This window comes from Diabrotica virgifera, chromosome 1 (assembly GCF_917563875.1).
Source record: "Diabrotica virgifera virgifera chromosome 1, PGI_DIABVI_V3a".
NCBI classification, from domain to species: Eukaryota; Metazoa; Arthropoda; class Insecta; order Coleoptera; family Chrysomelidae; genus Diabrotica; species Diabrotica virgifera.
The window spans coordinates 313,649,548-313,665,658 of NC_065443.1; the positions used below are offsets into that span (position 1 = coordinate 313,649,548).

The 16,111-nt window shown below is 32.1% G+C and overlaps 1 protein-coding gene across 2 annotated transcripts in view; it reads right to left on the reverse strand.

Annotated features, from left to right (window-relative positions):
• The window catches only part of LOC126886299 (transcriptional regulator ATRX homolog), a 140,286-nt gene that overhangs the window by 17,105 nt on the left and 107,070 nt on the right, over positions 1 to 16,111 (reverse strand). For both annotated transcript variants that reach the window (XM_050653173.1, XM_050653181.1), the window contains 5 exons: positions 6,858 to 7,133; positions 3,951 to 4,195; positions 3,508 to 3,711; positions 2,924 to 3,119; positions 2,398 to 2,558 (listed from right to left, as the gene is read on the reverse strand). In XM_050653173.1, the coding sequence (XP_050509130.1) occupies positions 2,398 to 2,558; positions 2,924 to 3,119; positions 3,508 to 3,711; positions 3,951 to 4,195; positions 6,858 to 7,133 (1,082 nt within the window). The remainder of the gene's footprint in view (positions 1 to 2,397; positions 2,559 to 2,923; positions 3,120 to 3,507; positions 3,712 to 3,950; positions 4,196 to 6,857; positions 7,134 to 16,111) is intronic.

Sequence of the window (16,111 nt, forward strand, 5' to 3'; positions counted from 1 at the left end):
AAGCATTACTGTAGCTTCATTTTCTGACTTACAGTGTTACAAAAAAAATAAATTTGGGATAAACAAATTAAATAACTTTGAAACTATTTGACCAATTTCTTCGAAATTTAGGGTATGAACTAAGCACCATAAGTCTCAGCATTCCGTGTAATAAGAAGGTTCTAAGTTAATTTTTACATAAGTTATAAATATTTATAAAAACTCAAAATTTATGATTTATTTTGCAATTTTCTAAGCAACCATTAAGGATAGACATATTAAGCAAACGCCATATTGAAGTTTTTTATACCGTTTATGAGTTTCTTACTCTCAAATTTGTTTAAAATGCTTAACGATTTGGTAATAGACGAAAAAAGCGAAAATTTACCGTTTTTTGATCTTCATTTGTTTATAACTATGTATATCATCAAAATCGGCTGCAGGAAATATATAGGTTATTATTATAAATGTCCATATTACTCAAAAAATTTGGTTTCGGCCTGGAGGGGGTTGTGTCACCAACAGGCTATTTTTTTCCTTATTTCTCTGAACTAAGTTTGATCGCAATCGAAAACAAACGCAACCGTGTGACAATTTTGCAGGAATGTTTGGCATTGTTCAGCAACAATAAGGACGAGTTTCTGAGCTGTTTCGTAACCGTGGAAGAAACGTGGATCCACTACAACACATCGGAGACCAAACAGCAGTCAAAACTGGGTTTCTCGGGGTGAATCGGCGCCAACGAAGTCAAAAGGGGAAAACAATCAATGTACGGTACATTCCATGTCAAATCACTCAGGCAAAAAATTTTGGATCTCCGATTTGTCTGAAAATTGGTATATAGCTTCTGCGGGACGTAAAAATAAGATATTAAAGGTCAAAAAATCTTCTTCTTCTTTTTTTCTCAAAATGTTATTTTATGCGATTTTACAGTGATTTGGTGTTTATTTAAACAAATTTGCATTTTCTGTCGTAAAGTATCAATGAAAAACATAATATTTTAATAGAAAGGACTCAAAAATATCATTATATGGCATTATAACAAGTTGTTTTGAATCAAAACAAGTTTTTGATCAAATTTTATGTGTAAAAAACGTTAAAATACCGTTTTTTACATTTTCCTTCATTCCCAAAATACATCATTATCGATTTAGCTGAAAATTTGCCCACAGATAGCCAAAAGATAGGACTTTAAGTGGTTAGAAGGATCTGAATTATATTACAATACCAAAAAAGTTACATGCAGTAATATCAGACTCAAAAGTATATATTAGTGCAGTCCGGATAGCATTTGACTTTGAATGCCGAGCTGCCCAAAATTTTATTTTTCTGATCTTTAGGGGAGTCAATAGTAGCCTAAATTTAAAATCACGAATGAATTCCTCCGTTACGTTAGCCGCCATCTTGATTTTAAAGGAGAACTTGTTTTGCTCAATATCTCCGCCATTTTTAACTTTTCGATAAAAATGGTAGGAACTGAAATTGTTCCAAATAAATCGTATTTACGATTATTACAATTTCTTTTTAACAATTTTTGTCGTGAGGTCGATATTTTCGAGTTAATTGTACTTACAGTAGACGCCTATATTTTTGACTATAATATTGCATGTAACTTTTTTGGGTATTGTAATATAATTCAAATCCTTCTCACCACTTAAAGTCCTATATTTTGTTTATCTGTGGGCAAATTTTCAGCCAAATCGATTATGATGTATTTTGGGAATGGAGAAAAATGTAAAAAAGGTATTTTAACGTTTTCTACACTATAAAATTTGATCAAAAGCTTGTTTTGAATCAAAGTAACTTGTTATAATGCCAGATAATGACATTTTTGAGTCCATTCTATTAAAATATTATGTTTTCCATTGATACTTTACGATAGCAAAATGCAAATTTGTATAAATAAACACCAAATCACTGTAAAATCGCATAAAATAACATTTTGAGAAAAAAGAAGAAGATTTTTTGACCTTAAATATCTTATTTTTACGTCCCGCAGAAGCTATATACCAATTTTCAGACAAATCGGAGGTCCAAAATTTTTTTTGCTCCAAAATTGAGTGATTTGAAATGGAATGACCCGTACCAATTTATAGGGTCGATCTAATGAGCAATTAAAAAAAAAAGACCGCATTTGGGCAAGAAAAAAGTTCACTTCCACCAGGATCATGATAGGGTGCACACTGTATACATGTGCAGTTTCCATGTCAAAAATCTATGAATTAGGCTACGAATTGCTCCATCATCCACCCTATTATCCAGATTTAGCTCCGAGTGACTATTTCTTGTCCCCAAACTTAAAGAAATGGTTCGGCGGAAAGATATTTGACTCGAACGATGAAAAAATGCTTTTTTTTATATAAAAACCTGTGTTTCATTCAAAAATTCACGGACTTAAATACTAAAGGGAATACTCACCGACATATCCTGTTCTTCGATTTGAACTTGTAGCTGCTTGACAAGAGCAGGAATGATACCTTTAATCTGGTGCTCCGACCATGTGGGGTTGTCCCTTCGAACAATGTTCATCAACGCTGAATTGATAGCTTGCGCACTCATTCCTTGGATGCCGGCGACACCTTTGAATATAAGAAACAATTTCAGAATAAACAATCTCCGAATAAAAAAGAAGATCCAGTAATACAGAATTTGTTACTATGTACTAATTTCCAGGAATCTTTTTGTTTGTAAGCCACACAACTGTATTTTTTGTCGTTCTATTTTTACTAAATTTGTGTTACATGTTTTAAAAGTCATATTTACACACTCTCTCGGTTAGGTTAGGATAGTACTTGTCACTTACTATTTATAAAACTATTTCTAAAAAAAATCATGAAACAATGTTAACATTGCTTAGCGAGTCACGCTACTGCGCTCATTTGTGACGTTGCCAAGCAATAGAGAACGTCCTCGAAATCAATAAGTAAACAATTCGTGTACATACCTGGTATAGCTTGTCCAAGGTAGGTTGTAGCTGAAGTTTTTCTGAGCACTTTCTCGTTTTCGAATTCCTCCCAGGCGGCTTTTCTCTCCTCCTCATTAAGACCTTCGGCCTCTTTGTTCTCGAGAAGCGATTGATGCAAGTGATACTTGAATATGATGTTTTCGTATTTCTGTAGCATCTCACCCAGTAAGACATCCTAAAAAGAAGGGTAAATATTATTCTGAAACTATTTTCTTGTGGCTTTTCTGAATTTAAAACAAGCCTTAATTATGTTCCATGGAATAGAAGGAGAGGAACACCAGCATTACAATGGAGAGAAGGAATCAGAGGAATCATGAGAGATAGGGCTATAAGTGAGGAGGAATAAATGGTAATTTTATGAACGATTTTTTTCATTGGACGAATGGACTAACCCTGGGGCCTGTCTGGGTTCAAACAAAAAGTCCAAACTTAATTTGCTGCAATCATCAAAAAATTTACGGACAAATTCCGAACTGAAAACTAAGTTGCAACTAATAAGCATAAAGTTAAGATTTTTTAAACTAACACGGGCTTAAAACTAAAATAAAGTAGTTTATATTTACCTTTGGTACCATAGGTAGTGGTCTATCGGTCGGTTCCAAATCACCGTTGTACAATTCTTGCAAGTCATTCTGGTTGTAATGCCTGTCGATCTGTTGTTCGTCGATGACTCTCTTCGAGATGGCTTGTTTTGTCACTTGTCTTTCGTAGATCTTCATTTCCATGGCGCCGTATGTTACAAACCGATAAATGTAGGAGGGTTTAATCTGAAAATAGGTATATTTGATTTAAAAACATGGTCCCATTACCGATCCAGATTAAGTTGATCGCAGATCTCTTAAATTAGCGAAAATTTAAATATTATAACAGTATTCCCAGAAAATAAAAATCAAGTAGTGCAAAATCTGCTGAGCGAGGATTCCGTTGTATACTTGCGTAATACCAAAGCGAATATTTCGATCTGTAGGAATAATGTGTGATGCCTATTTAACATATAGATACTCACCTGTCCAAATCTATACACTCTATATATACTTTGCACATCGTGGGATGGATTCCATGAAACGTCGAATATTATTACCCGATTAGCTGACACCAAGTTAATACCGAGCCCGCCAGCTTTGGTGGAGATTAGAAAGAGACGAGCCCTGGTGTTTTCGGGATTGTTGAATGATTCGCACCAGTACGCCCTGTTATCACAACTGGAAGATCCATCTAACCTAAAATAGTCTAATCCTAAGGACCAGCTACCTGTACAAACAAAAAAAATATGTTAAAAAAACGGATGATGTTAGATCTAGACCAATTGATGATTTCCAATGTCCCTTAAAAGCAGCACTATAACAGGAACAGACCTTATAGACCCAGCAAATTACTCTGGGCTAATTAGCAAAATACAAGGAAAAGTTATTTACCAGCAATTTTTTTGCTGGAATCGAATCTTATGATTGTATATATTAATAATATAGGTATGCAAAGTCCGCAGATAGTGTGCTACTTTTTTATAAACAAACTGGCGCCCGAATATCGTGTTTTTTTTTCAATTTTTGTTCTATAATTCTAAAGATTTTAACTTTACACCAAAAACGTCCAAATAAAAATTCACCGTAATTAAATTCTGCATAGAGACGTGTTTTCCCGATTTACTTCGACGAAAATTTTCCCCGGAAATTGCGGGTTTTTTCAACAAAATCTTTAATTTTCAACTAAAATTTTAGATAAGTAATTGTTTATCAATAATTAAATAACTTGGTAACATCAAAGCTCTTTTCGTATAGATAATAATTCCAGAAGCTGATGGAAATTGAATGAACAGTTTAGCAACAATTGAATTGTTAATTAAAAATTTACGGTCGCTATAATAACCACAATAATTATGATACATAAGAATAACTATGATTTTTGTATAAAAAGACAAAGTACCTATCTAATGTACTTTACAGAATTAAAATTGGACTATTTAAGGCGCCCCAGGAATATTTTAAAATTATAAACAATTTTTTTGGCTTATAAACAATTAGAATATCTCGGGAAATATTCAATTAAATTAAATCATGAAAACGGTATTGGAAAAAAGCGGCAGGACGCTTCTTTTGAAAGAAAAAACGTTTAATTGTGATAAGCGGTTCCTGAGATACAACCGGTCAAAGTTGACCGGCATTTACGGCAAAGATATAAACAATAGGATCATAATTTTCGAACCGTCACCTTTTTAGTTTTGTCCTCTTTCTTCACATCAATTTTCATATCTTTAAAATAGTCATAACATATTATTATAATAAAACTATCGATATTATGAGTGAAAATTGCCAAAAATAGCAAAATTTCAATCAAAAATTAGGTTGGAGAAAATGTAATCTCAAAGTTCAAAATCGGTATACGTTAACAAAAATGCCTTTTCTCGGCTTCCCATGGAGCAATTTTCTTCATTCTTTTTTTGGTCCCAAGTAACTCGAGTAGAGCCATCTAACTAACGCATTATTAAATGTCAAACTTGCTTTTGTTTTGTTATAATAGACTTTATTTATTTATAAGAAAAGAAAACTACATATTTTTTCCAGTTGCAGACTTTTTTCAGGTAAACTTACTACAAGTGTACCTTTTACCGTTAAAAACACAAATATTCTCATTTGAAAGCTGTATAATTATTTAAACAGTTTTTATTTAAACAAATTAAAAATTTTTGTTATAATCAATAAATTAATTTATTATAACAAAACAAAAGCAAGTTTGACATTTAATAATGCGTTAGTTATATAGCTCTACTCGAGTTACTTGGGAACAAAAAAAGAATGAAGAAAATTGCCCCATGGAAAGCCGAGAACATGCATTTTTTTAACGTATACCGATTTTGAACTTTGAGATTACATGTTCTCCAACCTAATTTTTGATTGAAATTTTGCTATTTTTGGCAATTTTCACTAGTAATATCGATAGTTTTGTATTGTAATAATATATGCTATGAGTAATTTAAAGATATGAAAATTGGTCCGGAGAAAGAGAACAAAAATAAAAAGGTGATGGTTCGAAAATTATGATCCTAGTGTACGTATATCTTTGCCGTAAATGCCGGTCAACCAGTTGTATCTCAGGAACCACTCATCACAATTAAACGTTTTTTCTTTTAAAAGAATCGTCCTGTCGCTTTTTTCCAATACCATTTTTATGATTTAATTTAATTTAATATTTCACGAGATATTCTATCTGCGGCCGCTTAAATAGTTCAATTTCAATTCTGTAAAGTACATTAGATAGGTATAGTGTCTTTTTATACAAAAATCATAGTTCTTCTTATGTATCATAATTATTGTGGGTATTATAGCGACCGTAAATTGTTAATTAACAATTCAATTGTTGCTAAACTGTTCATTCAGTTTCCATGGGCTTCTGGAATTTTAATCTATACGAAAAGAGCTTTTATATTACCAAGTTATTTAATTATTGATGAACAATTACTTATCTAAAATTTTTGTTGAAAATTAAAGATTTTGTTGGAAAAACCCGCATTTTTCGGGGAAAATTTTCGTCGAAGTAAATCGGGAAAAACACGTCTCTATGCAGAATTTAATTACGGTGAATTTTTATTTGGGTGTTTTTGGTGTAAAGTTAAAAGGTGGAGTTATAGAGCAAAAATTGAAAAAACACCATTTTCGGGCGCCATTTTGTTTATAAAAAAAGTAGCACACTATCTACGGACTTTGCATACCTATATTATTAATATATACAATCATAAGATTCGATTCCAGCAATAAAATTGCTGGTAAATAACTTTTCCCTGTATTTTGCTAATTAGCCCAGAGTATTACAGGAAATTGGAAATCATCAATTGGTCTAGATTACTCTAGAGACTCTAGATCAAATAATTTTATCAAATATTTCATAGAAATTACTATAGGTGTGTGCAACCACTAACCTTTATATCCTCCTACTTTTTCCGTCTCGTTTTGTTCCGTAGCTTCGTCGACCTTAGCGAGGAAATATTCTATACAGTTCAACGCGTACAAAGATTGAGAAAACACTAACACTTTATCACCGATTTCCTCGCACTCTTTCAGAATTTCGAAAAGCAGCGTCAGTTTACCGCTATTTTTAATATTGTCCATTTCCTCTCCGTCACAGAACTCCTGGAACCACTCTTTCTTTTCTTCTATCACTTCTGGTTCGCTGTCTTCTTCGCCATTTTCTTTCTCTGAAATTAAACAATAATGAAAATTTGGTGTAAATAAATATACAAAATATACATATGTATATAATCCAGTCAATGAGTGCAAAAATGGGATGTTACCTCCAGATTTCTATGAAATTTTGGGAATACGCTCTACTTAGTGTATCCATTTAAGAAACCATTTTAAAGAAAATTCGAAAGACTATAAAATTAAATTGATCACATCAATTCTAAATCTTTAGTTTTTAAAAGAAAAAGAGATACAAACATATTTTGGCATAAGGTAGATTTTGTTTCTTAAACTATTCCATAATTGCAGTAAAATATCAAGTACATTGATACATTAGGACGGAATTGAGAGCCAAACGCCCTCATTGACTGCACTAATATTGTAACACTGCAACCTTATTGTATTATTCGTTATTTGAAGAAGGCTACTGCTGAGTTGTTTAATGACTTTTGTGACGATAATATGATTTTATCGTCTAGAGTACGCCAATGGATTAAATAAAACGTGTTTTTGTACAGTCTTGGACGATATAAAAGTCGGATCGAAAAGCCTATAGTCCAACCATTTTTAATTGAAGGCGACTCATCTACAAATTGAGCTGAGAACTATCGGCAACAATGTTAAATTTTAAAACTAAATTTATACCGGGGGCATTTTTATTGGGTATGCCTTGAAAATGTGCATAAGGGAAAAAGAAAGATGATTTCATAAAATTTGCCCCGGTAACAATATACCTCCGGTCTATGGGTCATATTTACGAGCGACTAAGTTGAACAAATTCCTTGAACACTGTGAATCATTGGTAACCTTATCAATACTTCGCTGGTCTATATATTTACGTCCAAGGAAGGGTGAGAATCCAAGAAATATTTTACTCGTCAACAGGTGTCCTTATCTGCATGGACGTATACGTGGGGTGTTTTTTTCTTGTGACATGGGATCAAGCCACAATTTAAGTTTTAAATCAAACGTATTTGACGTTTCAATTTCCAACTTGGAAATCACTATCAAAATACAAAACTTTAATAATTTAATCAAATTTTGTTTTTGATGCTTGGTAAAAAAATCTTCTCTAATAATTTAATTTTATCTCACTCATTAATACTGACAATTCAGACATAATATATTATATGTATGTACATTTTAAAGTAGATTTATTTAGTAAATCTTAATCTTCGATTCATTGTCTTCACTCTTGTTCGTATTCTCGTTTTTTCTTTCGTTTACTTGATTAAAAAAAAACTCCACAATGTTTTTATTTTTAATAGGCGTGTAAATTGGAAATACCGGGTGTCCACTTATATTTTCCCCCATTTTAACTGCCTATAACTTCTAAACGGCTCAAGATAAAAATATGCGGTTTTCGCTGAAATGTTTTATTTTAGTAAAAGTTTTGTCTGAATGGATTGAATTTTTTATATCGCTTTCAAATACGAAAACAAAAATGGCGGATTTTTGAAAAAAACGTTGTTGCCTTTTTTTAAATGGAACACCCAGTATATTTTTTTGCATATTGAAAGAAAGGTCATTCACCTATCCAGCGATATAAAGTCTTTCAAAATCGGTTGTCAAATCACTGAGTAATTAATTTTTAAAATGAGAGGTGCAACGTGGATATCACATACCTAAATACCATACTAAGCAAATTGATATTATGTTATGTGATTTCCACATTTGACAACCGATTTTAAAAAAATTTATATCTCTGGATAGGAAAATGACCATTTTTTCAAGTTACAAAAAAATATACTGAGTGTTTTACTAAAAAAAATCAACAAAGTTTTTTTTCAAAAATCCGCCATTTTTTATTTAAAATCGATATAAAAATGGTCATTTACCTAAAAACTTGAAAAAACGGTCATTTACCTATCCAGCGATATAAAAATTTTTAAAATCGGTTGTCAAATGACTGAGCAATTAATTTTTAAAATGAGAGATGCAATGTGGAAATCACATAACATAATATCAATTTGCTTAGTTATGTTATTTAGGTATGTGATATCCATGTTGCACCTCTCATTTTAAAAATTAATTACTCAGTGATTTGACAACCCATTTTAAAAAACTTTATATCGCTGGATAGGTAAATGACCTTTCTTTCAATTTACAAAAAAATATACTGGGTCTTCCATTAAAAAAAGTCAACACCGTTTTTTTCAAAAATCCGCCATTTTTGTTTTCGTATTTGAAAGCGATATAAACAATTCAATCCATTCAGACAAAACTTTTACTAAAATAATACATTTCAGCGAAAACCGCATATTTCTATCTTGAGCCGTTTAGAAGTTATAGGTAGTTAAAATGGGGGAAAATATAAGTGGACACCCGGTATTTTCTGATCTTTTTAAAACTTTGGAGCAAAAATTGCAGCGAGTTTGTTCTTAGTTAATTAAAATGAAACCAAACATTGCTTTTTGTTGGTGCCATTTGCCATTATTCTTTCACGTTTTAATATCTGCAAAATAATATTCACGCGGTTCCCAAAGATCAAGGATAGTAAATGAAACTCAATACTTATTATAAACACACATCATAATGATAATTTGAAGTGAAAACTGACCTTGAAATAATGTATAGATAGGTAAATACTCTCTATTAATAAAATTTTACTATATTTACTATTTTACTTCGAAAATAAGCCGCACTTTAAGTTGAAAATTCAATTTATTTGACGTTTTGACTTCCACTTCAGAAATCGTTATCAAAATACAAAATATTAATAGGTACGTATCACTTTCAGAAGTGGAAGTCGAAACGTCAAATGAATTGTTTTTTCAACTTATATTGTGGCTTATTTTCCAAGTAAAATAGTGTATAATCATTAATATAACTAATATTGGATACAGTATGGTGCAAATGATTGGAATAAATTCGTTCTTTCGTAAACCAGCGACATTCAAGATAAATCCTGAGACAGGCCGACTTTTATTTTTGAATTATGATTTATATCATACTAATGACGTCATCGATTTGAGCGTGATGACGTAATCGGCGAATTTTTTAAATGAGAATGGGAGTCGTGTACTAGTTCATTTGAAGGGTTATTTATTCAATTATCTATTCAGTAATATAAACATTGATATAATTACTCATACAGTGTGTCTAAGAAAAATTATTTTTAATAAATTAATCGACGCAAAAAGAAGAATGTGTGTAATTTGTTTAATTCAAAAAACATTCTAATGCTTTCAGAAAATAGAAAAAATGTTGTTTATTTCACAAATAAACATTGTTTTTCGCTTAAATTAAATAATGTTTAAACTGTCAAGGGGCAGATGGGTGGCAGCTCGAACATTAAAATTAAGCGAAAAGCAATGTTTATTTATCAAAAACCATTTTTTTTTTCTGTCTTCTGACAGCATTAGAATGTATTTTAAATTAAATAAATTTCATGCATTCTTCTTTTTTGAGCCAATTTAATTCAAAAAAAAATTTCTTGAACACCCTGTATAAATAATTATGTTAATGTTTATATTGCTGAATAGAGAATTGAATAACCTTTCAAGTAACTACCACACGACCCCTATTGTCATTTAAAAAAATGATCGATCATGTCATCACGCCCAAATGGATGACGTCACTAGTACGATATATGTCTCAAAAATCATAATTTAAAAGTAAAAATCGACCTGTTTCAGGACTTTTCCTTAAAGTCGGTGGCTTACGAAATAACGAATTTATTCCAAACATGCATCATACTGTACGTAATTGCATAAGATGCCACAAAGAAGTAGATTCAGAAGAATATTTACTTTATTTTGTTAGAAAACTAGAAAATACCTGTCAAAACATACATGATAATTTAATAATTACATAGATCTTAGATTTAACTTTTACGTAATTACTTACCTACCTTTTTATATAAATAATAAATAATTAAAATATTATTTTGGTACGCCACTGCAAAGCTGACAAGTGAACTATTGGTGATTCGTTTTAAGTGCGATGTTGCCAATGAAACACCTTCAATTAAAAATAGTTGAAGTATAGTTGATTATCATGATTCTTGGAGCGTCGATCGAAGAATAATAAACAACAGCGAGGTATAAGAGGTGAGTTTATGTAGGTAGTATTTCCCGACCATTTTCCGCTTTCGTTTTGGCGAGCTGAGCGAATCCGACAGTTTTCCTCTTACCTATCCTTATACGAGCGGTGATCGTATATCCCTAATATGTCTTTTCATCTGGCGAGCTGAGAGAGATTCCCTTTTTTACCTTTCCTTATACATTCATGTCGTATTAATAAAAGTAATTCCTATTTCACGCGATCGTCAAAATCATTCATTCATGTACAAAATATCGTCACATCGGCCCGAAAAGAAAGCTCGATGCGTAGATTATAAATATATTTGATTAACGAAATTAACGAGTAATTAAGGCTAACTATATTATCTTTTATATTTTTTGATTCCAAATAAAAATGTCTTAAAAAACGAACTCTTTTCTTCGACTGATTTAGTTACCTGGAGCAACAACGCAACGACCTCGTTACATTGGCGCTCGAGAATTTATTTTAACAGGGTTTAAGACATTTAAACAAATATATTATAAATATGGCGAAATCAGAAGGTACGTTAGGCTTAGAAATAGCGGATGAGACGGTAGGCTGGGTATATAAATTAAAGAAAGAGGAATTAAGCAATGTTATGGCAGAATTTAACTTAGATACGACAGGTAAATTAGACGATCTTCGATCAAGAATGGTCTTACACTTACGCTGTAACGAGGTCGTTGCGTTGTTGCTCCAAGTAACTAAATCAGTCGAAGAAAAGAGTTCGTTTTTTAAGACATTTTTATTTGGAATCAAAAAATATAAAAGATAAGATAATTAGCCTTATACTCCAGGGAAATAAGGTTTTTGTCGGGACACTTGAGCAGCCAGGTTGCAAATGGATTTTTTGGGTAGTATATACCTAATACATTATAAATACAAAAATGCCCGTCACAGTTCGGACGAGAAACTTAGTTATTAACAAATAAGTGTCAAAAATGGCAGTTTTTTCGTTTAAATCGCTGCAGATAAAAATAGGGTAATTATGTATATTATTTAGAGTAATCGTATTTTAGTATATGACCCAATGTTTAAAACGGCAGTTTTTTAATTTTGGTCCGATCATTTTTTGCTTCGGAAATTGCAATATATATATAGTGACTGTACACCCCGATATGGGGCTAAGTCGCGTAAGCTTTCTAGATCCTATTTCTTAGGGAGGATCAGTCCCTTTTGCTTATGTTATCTTCTCAACGATTTCTCTCCATTTTTTCCTATCTCTAGTTTTTCCCCGCCATTCTCTGACTCCTGCGTTTTTTAAGTCTTCTTCAACTTCTTGCAACCACTTTGATCTTGGTCTTCCTCTTTTCTTTCTTCCTCCTGGATTCCATTCTGTCATAGCATATGTCACTGCTTCATCTCCTGCCCGCCAGATGTGACCTAACCATCTAACTCTGCATTGCTTTATTTTGGTCACGATATCTTCTTTTAGTACTTTCTTAATCTCTGCATTTGTTCGGCTTCGATATTCATTTTGCTCTGTTCTGATTGGTCCCAGTATGGTTCTCATGATCTTTCTCTCCACTATTCTTAAGTTTTCTTCATTTTTTTTAGTCATCGTCATTGTTTCTGCTGCGTATAATAATATTGGTCTAATTATGGTGTTATACATTCTCATCTTGGTTTTAATAGACAGTATTTTGCTTTTAAGTAGTGTTTTATTTGCAAAATAAGCTTTATTCGCTGCCAATATTTTTTCTTTTATTTCTGGTATTCTTTCACCCGTTTTGCTTATTGTCACTCCTAGGTATTTGAAATGTTCTACATCTTCAAACTCTGAATTTCCTATTTTGGTTTTTCCTTTTATTGCTGGTTTCCCTAGTCTTAATATTTTCGTCTTTTCTTCATTTAATGTGAGTCCCATTGTCTCCCCTTTCTCTTTTATTTCTTCTAGCATTTCTTTCATTATGTTTCTATTTTTTGCAATAATAACAATGTCGTCTGCATATGCAATTATTTGTCCACCTCTTGTTCTTAGGTTTCCTTTGTTTATATTTCGTAGTACATATTCTAAAGCTAGATTAAACAGTGTCGTGGATAAGGCATCCCCTTGTTTCACTCCTTTATTTATAATGAATTCATCTGTCTCGCCTCTTTGCGTCTTTATGCTAATTTTGGTAGTTCTCATTGTCATATTTATTAATTTTCTGAGTTTATGTGGGATTTTTAATTTTTCCAGGGCAATCATTAGTTGTTTTCTCTTAATCGAATCAAATGCCTGTTTGAAATCGATGAATAGCATTTCTAATTGCAGTTTGTATTCATTTGCTTTTTCCATTATTTGTTTTATTGTGTGTATAGCATCTATTGTTGATCTTCCTTCTGTGAATCCACATTGGTACTGTCCCACTCTCTTCTTCGTGATCTTTGACAATCTTTTTCTTATTATCGAAGTCAATATTTTATATGTTGTGCTTATAGTCCTGTCGCCAGGGGGGGTACAACGGCCTCGTTAATTCAGATGGACTTACCCAAGTTTTTTTTATGTATTTTGACCCGTAGAACACGAATTTTTTGGGTAACAGTTGATCCGGATGTCGATAAGATTGTTATAGACCAAGAACTTGAGGAATCAAATAACAGCGATTTTTGGCAAAACAAAACAATATTTTGTATTTTTTGGGTCATTTTAAGCAAAAAATATTTCTACAAGTTTTTTAGTAGGATGCACAGTTTTCGAGATAAACGCGGTTGAACTTTCAAAAAATCGAAAAACTGCAATTTTTAAACCCGAATAACTTTTGATTAAAAAATAAAATAGCAATTCTGCTTAGCGCCTTTGAAACTTCAAGTCAAATTATGTCGGTTTTGATTATTTGCATTGCTAAAAATTTATTGTGTTATTGTTAAACAAAGCTACAAACAACTAGTGCGTGAGTGATGTTTCTATGATTTCTCATTTAAAATCGAACGAGTAGGTAGAATAGGTACTAGTGCAATCAAGACTATTTCTACGTTACATGCGTTAAAACGCATGTAAAAGCACGGGAAACCCTACGCGTTTATAGCTTTGTTAAACAATAAAAAAATAAATTTTTACCAATGCAAATAATCAAAACCGATATAATTTGACTTAAACTTTCAAATGCGGTAAGCAGACTTGCTATTTTATTTTTTAATCAAAAGTTATTCGGGTTCAAAAATTGCAATTTTTCGATTTTTTTAAAGTTCAACCGCGTTTATCTCGAAAACTGTGCATCCTACGAAAAAACTTGTAGAAATATTTTTTACTTAAAATGGCCCAAAAAATACAAAATATTGTTTTGTTTTGCCAAAAATCGCTGTTATTTGATTCCTCAAGTTCTTGGTCTATAACAATCTTATCGACATCCGGATCAACTGTTACCCAAAAAATTCGTGTTCTACGGGTCAAAATACATAAAAAAAACTTGAGTAAGTCCATCTGAATTAACGAGGCCGTTGTACCCCCCCTGGCGACAGGACTATTAGTAGTGTTATTCCTCTATAATTTTCACAAATTTGTTGGTCTCCCTTTTTATGTATTGTTATTACCTGCCCTATCTCCCAGTCCTCTGGCATCTTCTCTTCCTTCCATATATTTTTCAATAGTGATAGTATTTTTTCCTTCAGTTCCTTTCCTCCATATTTTATAAGTTCCATGTTAATTTCGTCTTTTCCTGGAGCTTTTCCATTTTTGCTCTTCTGTATTATTTCCTCGAGTTCATCTATTGTTGGCTCTTTTTGAGACTGCAATGTGTATTTCGTCTGCTTCTTCGTCCACCGTTTTTTCTTCTTCGTACATTTCTTCTCCAGTGTATTCCTCCGTCAAGAGTTCTCTGTAGTGATCTGCCCATACCTGCCTATATTCATTGTCTTCTACAATGACTATTCCCTCTTTATTTTTTACTCCGTTTGTTTTACCTTTGTATTTTTTGGTTTGTTCTTTAATATTTTTATAGAAATGTTTCGTGTTTCTATTTGTTCTTTCCTGTTCTATTTCTTGCATCTTTTCATCTGCCCATCTTCTTTTATTTTGTCTTATAATTTTCTTAGCGTCCTTTCTTAATTTTTCATAACTTTCTCTGTCTTCCTCTTTATCCGTTCTCAGCCATTTAATTCTTGCTTGCACCTTTTGTGCTGTTAGTTCTTTACATTCGTTGTTATACCATTCGTTTTTTGTTTTCTTCTGGTGTTTGCCTACCTGCTTTTTTGCAGCTTCTTCTATTGACTTTTTGATCATGTCCCATTCTGATTTGATGTCCTCTGCTTTATATTTCTCTCTTATTTGCACTGTTACTTCTTCTTCATATTTTTTTCTAATATCTGCATTCTGCAATTTATTGACATTCCATTTTTCCTGTTGATTTTTCTGTTTAGTTTGGATTTTAACTTTTTGTCTTATGGTGGCTGCGACCATATAGTGGTCTGAATCCGCACACGCACCTCTGAAAGTTCTCACGTCCTTCATTGAAGATTGTTTTCTTTTGTTTAATAGTATGTGATCAATTTGGCTATACGTTTTCTGATCAGGTGACCTCCATGTTACTTTATGCATTTTAGGGTGTTCAAATTTTGTTGAGCTTATTATCATGTTTGTTCTTGTTGCTAGGTTACATAGTCTTAGACCATTATCATTAGTGTTTTTGTGTACGGTGTGTTTTCCTGCAATTTGCTGTAAAAAATCTTCTTTTCCAATCTGGGCATTGAGGTCTCCTAGTATAATTATAACATCTTCTTTGGGTATTTTTTCCATCTCTTCTTCTATCTTATCATAAAAATTGTCTTTATCGTCTGTGTTGCTTGTTTCTGTAGGTGCGTATAGGTTTAATAGTGATATATTGAATGGTTTATTATTTATTCTTACATACGCAATTCTTTCACATATCGGTTTAAAGTTTATGACTTTTTCTCTTAGCTGTCCTAGAATCATGAATCCCACTCCTTTTTGTCCTTGCTTCTTTCCTCCTGAGTATAATAGTGT